This window comes from Micropterus salmoides, unplaced genomic scaffold (assembly GCF_014851395.1).
Source record: "Micropterus salmoides isolate LMB-PRFRI ecotype aquatic unplaced genomic scaffold, ASM1485139v1 Ms_hic_scaffold_3546, whole genome shotgun sequence".
Lineage (NCBI taxonomy): Eukaryota > Metazoa > Chordata > Actinopteri > Centrarchiformes > Centrarchidae > Micropterus > Micropterus salmoides.
In genome coordinates this window covers 9527-18146 of record NW_024042869.1, presented here as the reverse complement: position 1 = coordinate 18146, position 8620 = coordinate 9527, and the positions used below count along the sequence as shown (strand labels likewise).

At 46.2% G+C, this 8620-nt stretch overlaps 1 protein-coding gene across 1 annotated transcript; it reads left to right on the top strand.

Moving 5' to 3' along the window:
• Positions 1 to 302: 302 nt before the first annotated feature.
• Positions 303 to 4088, top strand: LOC119884568 (5'-AMP-activated protein kinase subunit gamma-2-like; the record flags this gene model as incomplete). Its single annotated transcript, XM_038694953.1, has 4 exons — positions 303 to 373; positions 461 to 515; positions 3295 to 3472; positions 3558 to 4088. Coding segments are annotated over 4 exons (617 nt in total), but the record flags the coding sequence as incomplete, so codon positions are not given.
• Between the last annotated feature and the right edge of the window lie 4532 nt (positions 4089 to 8620).

The following is an 8620-nucleotide window of genomic DNA, read 5'->3' as shown; positions in this document are numbered from 1 at the left end:
TTAATAATCACGGTTGACTTTATGGCAGAACAGATTAGACTGTATAGGTGTACCTAATAAAGTGGACACATTGACGCTTCTGTATTTTACATTTCAGCATTTAAATTTTAACTTTTAATTTTATAATTGTTTTATAATTTTTTTCTTTTTTATGTTTGGTTATGGCCTGATAAGCTTGTACATTAGTCTGTAGGCTTTCATGTTTAAGTGTAGTGTTTGGGTGTTTAATGGCCATTTACCTTTGTAAAATATTCAGGGTAACAACCGCTGTGTGTTTATAAAGTCTCTCTGCGTCTCTGCAGGACCTGAGTGTTTTGGGATGCCCTTCCTGGAGGGTGATCCAGGTCGAGCAGAGAAAGACGGCAGCAGGAAGGTAAACCAAAGACGTCTTTTTAAAGTCATTTTAATTGTGGCTAGGTGATGACATCAGCAGCTGGTGACCTGATGACATCACTCACAGGCTGCTGAGTCGCCAATCAGCCGCAAGCTTCCGTCACCACGCAGCTACAAACAGAGTGAGCTGTTCAAACAGTGACTTTATCAGAGATAATGAGGAAGATAAAGCACTGAGGTGTTTGGAATAATAATAAGTATTCCACAAAAAACCTGTCTGGCTACCTGGCTTATATTAAGGCACCTTTTCTTTCTTCCATTGAAGGTCAGTTGTGCTGCAGTTGGACAGCAGTGGAATTTCTACTTCAGTTTGTTTGAGAGTTAAGTTTGAGGTTTGTTTGAACATAGACACACACTGAAGCTTCTCAAAAACCCCGGGGCAAAAAACACATTGTTTTTATGAATAAATTATTCCCAAAGCAGGTTTGAACCAAGAGTCCCTGACTAAAGAGAAGGAACTCCGACCACCAGACCATCTGAGACACCAGTTCCGTGTTCAGTAACAAAATTGTAGATTAAAAGGAAAATGTTAGAAGTATGTCTCCCAAATCTGCATTTAATCCCAGAGCAGCTGGTGAAAACCATGAATCCTGATCACTGGACCATTTCTGCTAACAGGACAGGACCATCCGAGCTGCTTGACTTAGGGCTCAACAAATCCCTCGTAAACTTAATAAGCTTCCAAAATGACTTTATTGTATGTAAAGACTACTACCACAATCTTCTTTCAAACAAAGTATTCCTACACTGGGACTTGAACCCAGAGCTCCCAGGTATAAACCAAAGACCCTGTCCGCCGGCCACACGGCACAGCAACACAATGTTTGGAAACAAAAGTTGTGCACTCATATCCTTAATTCCTCCCTGGAATTCCTTTTCTCACCTGGATATAACTTTTTCCACAGCAAGAGTTGAACCTGCACCCTTCAGGTGTAAACCTGTAAACCTGACCACTACTCCACAGAAGTCACATGGTTAGCATGTGTTTCACTTCTGACTTAATACGAAATTTGGAACAGTTCAAAAACAAACATAAACCCCTGAGGCAAAAATCCACAATCTTCTTTCAAAAAAAGAGTTCCCACACTGGACTTGAACCCAGAGCTCCCAGGTCTAAAGCAAAGACCCTGTCCGCTGGGCCACACGGCACAGCAACGCAATGTTTGGTGACAGAAGTTGTGTATTCAAATCCTTTCCTCATACTTTGGAATAAAGATTAAAGGAGCACTGCCTTGTCTCAAACCTGGATTTGAAAAAGAGCGGGGGGGGGGGGGGGTACACAGTATTGTGAATCTTGTATTGATACGACTCAACAGCCAGAAAGTCCATCTGCAAAGTCCTACATTGGCTTTCACATCGCTGCCTTATCTTCTGATCTGATGCCGCTCAGAAAGTTCTAGAGGCTCTGCTTTTTCAGTAGTAGGTTTGGTAACAGGGAAGTCGTGGATTCAAATCCTTCCCTCACTTGGAAAAAGAAAAATGACAATGAAAAGCACTTTCTTTCCCCCAAATCTGGACTTGAACCCGCAGCACCAAGGTGAAATGCATGAGTCCTGGCTACCGGACCATTTCAGCTCTATTCACCGTTGATAATGCAGACACAAAAACACATCCAGCTAGCTGGCTTTTATCAAGCCAGCTAGCTGGACCCACTTGGACTTACCTGTTCTTTGTGCCGTTGAAGTTCAGTTGAAATGCGGTCGGGCAACGGTGGAAATTCGTGACGAGAAATGAACGACGGATACGAACGCGATTTTGAGCGGTTGTAGTTGGTTTGAAGTTTATTTGAACATAGACACACAAAACACACAAGCTGGTCACATACCTCAGCCGAGGTTTGAACCCACGTCTCGGCGTCGCCGGTCGGCGTCCTTCCCCGCTGGACCATCTTCAGTACCGATAAACAACCAGAGAGAGGAAGAAGATCAGACTGAGGGAGGACCCTGCAGAAGATCCACCTCCCTCAGTCTGGAGAGGAAACTCTGGACGGATGGACTTCCTGGCTTTTGAGTTGATAATCTTTCGGTCGCTGTCTTGACCTGATTCTCTTACAATTTACAAGTAAATCAAGATCTCTCTCCAGTGGTCAGGACTCCTTGGTTTCAGGCGCTCTGGCTTCAAATCCAGATTTCAGTAAGGAAAATGTGATTAAAAAGATTTTTTTCAAGTGAAGAAGGGATTTGGATCCACATAATTTCTGTTCTCAAACAAACCAGCAGAGCTTCAACAATTTTCTGAGCTGCATTAGATCAAAATTGATAACATTTGGAGTTCAGAGAAGAACGAAGAAGATCAGACTGGAGGAAGAATTTGTAGAAATGAAACTTCATCAACCTGCAAACTTTATAAAAAGTCCAATCATGATCAGGACCAACACAAAGCGCAAGTTTTCCATGTGGACCCTGGTGGGAACAGGTCACAAGATCACCTGAATGATCTTTATTTAAATATTGGACAACACATGCTCAAAATATCCACAGTGTATCTGGGAATAATGTTTATTTTTTGTTGTGGGTCAGACGGGGGTCTGATTGTTTAAAGAAACTGAAATGGAAGCAAATGTTTTATTTCAGCACGCTGGCTGTTCTACCTGCTGGTCTTTAAATAATCAGCAGCGTCGTGATACGTAGTCTCGTTTAGAGCAGGGAAATCCAGATTTGGTAATCCTGAAACGCTTGGATCTGGATCAGGGTGATCCAATCCAATGTTGCTTAGAAAAACCGGCACAAAAGTAAGTTACGTGATCCAGGACAGCAAAACATGGGATTTCCAATTCTTGATCATCCTGATCCAGATAAAACCTTTTGAAGAACTGGGCCCAGAAAAGAGTTGCCACACTTTCACATGTTGAAGGTGTTTTGATCATCTGTTAACCAGCAGCTGTGTCCTTCTGTCCTGCAGGGGAGGCCCAGTGTCGCTCTGCGAGTCCCACCAGGAGCTTCTTCCACTGGACTCCGTTCAGTCGGCCTTCCAGCCCACGCTCAGCTCCGGCCCGGACCTCCAGCTCCAAGATGAGTCCCATCTTCCCCCACCAGACTGTGACCCCCCAGCAGGACTCACCGCCCAGGTCTCCACGCAGGTAGGCACACCTGACACCTGCACAGGCTGCAGCAGAATCGGTAGAAGAAGAAGATCATGACTCTGTGTTTGTGTGCGTGTGTCAGGCTGAGTTTCAGTGGGATCTTCAGGTCGGCCTCCAGGGATACAAACCAGCAACCCTCGTCCTCCCCCATCAGCATCAAGCTGTTCACCCGCAACAGGAGAGACAAGGCCAGAGGTACAGTGTGTGTGTGGTCAACGCTGCCACCTGCTGATCGTGTTGTAGAAACACACTTCAGTCATGGTATCTCTCCTCTTGAAGAAACTTCCTCTGAGGATCTGTGTGTGTTATCACAGCGAGGAAGAGGATATCAGGATAAAAACACTCCGCTGCTGGTGAAAGGGCTAAACGTTGTGTTTAAAAGCCGTGAGCTGTGATTCAGTGTTTGTCAGTTTGATCAGATCTTTTGTTTAATTTACTTTGCTGAAATCAAACCCTCCAGTCTGTGTTTCAGACACGAACCAGATTCAGGCCTCCAGCTGCACTTTATTCTCTGCTTGGTTTTCATAACAGTTAATGTGTCGCACTCTTGCCTCTGTGTTGTCACATCGTGCTCTGCAGACATCTTTAAAGGACCATTAAAGGATTAAAGCAACGTTTCACAGCTGCACATGCGCATTTGTTATGATTACATTACTGATGACTTTCAGCCAAATACCAAGCGAGAAGTCCAGCTCGCCGTCTCTCCTGCAGCCTCTCGCTCGCTCTCTTTTCTCTTCTTGGCTTCCTCCCTCAGTGACCTCCAGCAGCCATCCCATATTTACCCTTGCTCGGCCTCTTGTTCAGCGCTCGCTCTTTTTCCGTCCTCACTTCCTCCTCATCTTCTTTGGTCACGATAATACCGAGCTAGCTTCCTCCAAAGACCTTACATGACACACTTTCTTCTTATAGCTTGCTGACTGTTTGGTATTAGTACTTTTACTTAAGTAAAGGATCTGAATACTTCTTCCGCCCCTGCTGCTGCTCACTTACATGAATAACGAGATGTGGAGCCTCACAATGACTTTGGCTGCCTCCGTCGGTCACGTGACCCTCTGACCCTGAAGGGTTACTGTACAGGAAGCAGCAGCACTTAAGATCCCCCATGATGCAGCAGTGCAGAGTCAGGTGTCCTGAGCTGACCTCCGCAGTATCAGGTGTGTGCGTGTTAACCAGCTGCGTGTCGGGTCATTATCAGCTGCAGGGATCACATGTCCGGCCTGTCAGTCCAGCACAGGGACGTGTCTGAGCTGAGGGCGTGCAGTGAGGAAGCTGAGGACAAAAGTTCAAGAGAAACATGATTCAGAATAACACAGAGGTATCAGACTCCCCGTGGTGAGGAACAGTAGATATGTGTGTTTAGCTGGAGCCCTGCCGCTGTGTAAGCTTTATTATCTGCTCCTAATCTCTGGAACTGTGATCCTTTCATAAAGCAGCTGAAGCACATCGGGGCCCAGATGGAGCAGAGAAAGTGCTTTTGTTTCACTCGTCCTCAGACACAGAGAGAGAGAGAGAGCGTGTTCCTGCACACTGCAAGAACAAGTCAGTCCACGTCCCGCCAAGGCCTGAACGTCTTCTGAGTCCATGGACAAAATAAATGTTGTTTTTATCTCAACGTGATGCTGACCGACCGCAGGAAACAGGCCTCAGCCGTTCCTGGTGAATAATTAGAAAGGTGCACGGCGCTCTGGGTCCTTACAGGAGTGTCCAGGTGTGTGGAGACAATAGTTAGACAATAAAAACTAAACTAATCTGTACGTTCATTAGTTCAGAGAGGCACCGATTGGGCGGAGCAGATCTGACGGGGCTGACTGGATTTGGTCGAGGTTTTCTGGACTTTTGGGTACCAAGTTTTAGCATGCTGTTGCTAAATGCTGCATGTCACCTGGCAAATAAAAGGCTAGTTCTTAAACATTTACTCATTTGTCAGATGCTTTTGTCCAAAGCAACTTACATGTGATGAAAAACATACAAGCATCAACAGGAGATCTACAACTGACAACACCTGCTAGAAAGAGCTCATACAGCGTTTAGTGGGGTAAAAAGAACTGTGAGGGGACAGAAGAGGTGTTCTCAGAGGAAGTGATCTCAGAGGAAGTGATCTCAGAGGAAGAAGTGATCTCAGAGGAAGTGATCTCAGAGGAAGTGATCTCAGAGGAAGTGATCTCAGAGGAAGAAGTGATCTCAGAGGAAGTGATCTCAGAGGAAGTGATCTCAGAGGAAGTGTTCTCAGAGGAGGTGTTCTCAGAGGAAGTGATCTCAGAGGAAGTGTTCTCAGAGGAAGTGTTCTCAGAGGAAGTGATCTCAGAGGAAGTGATCTCAGAGGAAGTGTTCTCAGAGGAAGTGATCTCAGAGGAAGTGATCTCAGAGGAAGTGATCTCAGAGGAAGTGTTCTCAGAGGAGGTGTTCTAAGAGGAAGTGATCTCAGAGGAAGTGATCTCAGAGGAAGAAGTGATCTCAGAGGAAGTGATCTCAGAGGAAGTGATCTCAGAGGAAGTGTTCTCAGAGGAAGTGATCTCAGAGGAAGTGTTCTCAGAGGAGGTGTTCTCAGAGGAAGTGTTCTCAGAGGAAGTGTTCTCAGAGGAAGTGATCTCAGAGGAAGAAGTGATCTCAGAGGAAGTGATCTCAGAGTAAGTGATCTCAGAGGAAGTGTTCTCAGAGGAGGTGTTCTAAGAGGAAGTGATCTCAGAGGAAGTGATCTCAGAGGAAGAAGTGATCTCAGAGGAAGTGATCTCAGAGGAAGTGATCTCAGAGGAAGTGTTCTCAGAGGAAGTGATCTCAGAGGAAGTGTTCTCAGAGGAGGTGTTCTCAGAGGAAGTGTTCTCAGAGGAAGTGTTCTCAGAGGAAGTGATCTCAGAGGAAGTGATCTCAGAGGAAGTGATCTCAGAGGAAGAAGTGATCTCAGAGGAAGTGATCTCAGAGGAAGTGATCTCAGAGGAAGTGTTCTCAGAGGAGGTGTTCTCAGAGGAAGTGTTCTCAGAGGAAGTGTTCTCAGAGGAAGTGATCTCAGAGGAAGTGATCTCAGAGGAAGAAGTGATCTCAGAGGAAGTGATCTCAGAGGAAGTGATCTCAGAGGAAGTGTTCTCAGAGGAAGAAGTGATCTCAGAGGAAGTGATCTCAGAGGAAGTGATCTCAGAGGAAGTGATCTCAGAGGAGGTGTTCTCAGAGGAAGTGTTCTCAGAGGAAGTGATCTCAGAGGAAGTGTTCTCAGAGGAAGTGATCTCAGAGGAAGTGTTCTCAGAGGAAGTGATCTCAGAGGAGGTGTTCTCAGAGGAAGTGTTCTCAGAGGAAGTGATCTCAGAGGAAGTGATCTCAGAGGAGGTGTTCTCAGAGGAAGTGTTCTCAGAGGAAGTGATCTCAGAGGAAGTGATCTCAGAGGAGGTGTTCTAAGAGGAAGTGATCTCAGAGGAAGTGATCTCAGAGGAAGTGATCTCAGAGGAAGTGATCTCAGAGGAAGTGATCTCAGAAGAGGTGTTCTCAGAGGAAGTGATCTCAGAGGAAGTGATCTCAGAGGAAGTGATCTCAGAAGAGGTGTTCTCAGAGGAAGTGATCTCAGAAGAAGTGTTCTCAGAGGAAGTGATCTCAGAGGAAGTGATCTCAGAGGAAGTGATCTCAGAAGAGGTGTTCTCAGAGGAAGTGATCTCAGAGGAAGTGATCTCAGAGGAAGTGATCTCAGAAGAGGTGTTCTCAGAGGAAGTGATCTCAGAAGAAGTGTTCTCAGAGGAAGTGTTCTCAGAGGAAGTGTTCTCAGAGGAAGTGATCTCAGAGGAAGTGATCTCAGAGGAAGTGATCTCAGAAGAGGTGTTCTCAGAGGAAGTGTTCTCAGAGGAAGCGTTCTCAGAGGAAGTGATCTCAGAAGAGGTGTTCTCAGAAGAGGTGTTCTCAGAGGAAGTGATCTCAGAAGAAGTGTTCTCAGAGGAAGTGATCTCAGAAGAAGTGTTCTCAGAGGAAGTGTTCTCAGAAGAGGTGTTCTCAGAGGAAGTGATCTCAGAAGAGGTGTTCTCAGAGGAAGTGATCTCAGAAGAAGTGTTCTCAGAGGAAGTGTTCTCAGAAGAGGTGTTCTCAGAGGAAGTGATCTCAGAAGAGGTGTTCTCAGAGGAAGTGATCTCAGAGGAAGTGATCTCAGAGGAAGTGATCTCAGAAGAGGTGTTCTCAGAGGAAGTGTTCTCAGAGGAAGTGTTCTCAGAGGAGGTGTTCTCAGAGGAAGTGATCTCAGAAGAGGTGTTCTCAGAGGAAGTGATCTCAGAAGAAGTGTTCTCAGAGGAAGTGTTCTCAGAGGAAGTGTTCTCAGAGTAAGTGATCTCAGAAGAGGTGTTCTCAGAAGAGGTGTTCTCAGAGGAAGTGATCTCAGAAGAAGTGTTCTCAGAGGAAGTGATCTCAGAGGAAGTGTTCTCAGAGGAGGTGTTCTCAGAGGAGGTGTTCTCAGAGGAAGTGATCTCAGAGGAAGTGATCTCAGAGGAAGTGTTCTCAGAGGAAGTGATCTCAGAGGAAGTGATCTCAGAGGAAGTGATCTCAGAGGAAGTGTTCTCAGAGGAAGTGATCTCAAAGGAAGTGTTCTCAGAGGAAGTGATCTCTGCAGACTTTCCAGGAGCTTCTTGAAGTCAGAGAGGGACGCCGCTGCTCTGATGGCGTGCGGCAGCTCGTTCCACCATCGTGGTGTCACAGGTGAGAACAGGGATTGCTTTGTGTGAAGGGATGGCAGAGCCAGGCGGCGTTCGTTGGAGGAGCGTAGCGGCCCAGAAGGAACGTTGGCTTGGATTATGGAGTTTAGGTAGATGGTGCAGATCCAGCAGGAGCTCTGGATGCAGAATCAGTGACTTGAATCTGATCCTGGAGGCCCCGGGGAGCCAGTGGAGGTCACTGAGTAACGGAGTGACATGAGTCCTTTTGGGCTGATCAGAAACCAGACGGGCTGCTGAGATCTGAACCATCTGTAGGGGTTTCACCGCACAAGCTGGGAGACCTGCTAGAAGGACATTGCAATAGTCGAGGCCTTAAAACGCATGCTAACATGCTAACATTAGCATTCAGCTTAAAACACAGCTGAGCCTGATCAGAAGAGTCTCAACCACTTGGTCAGGTTTAGGAAAATATCACGGCTAGGTAACACAACTCACGCAGGAAATAAACAACGGTCCCCTGGGTGAC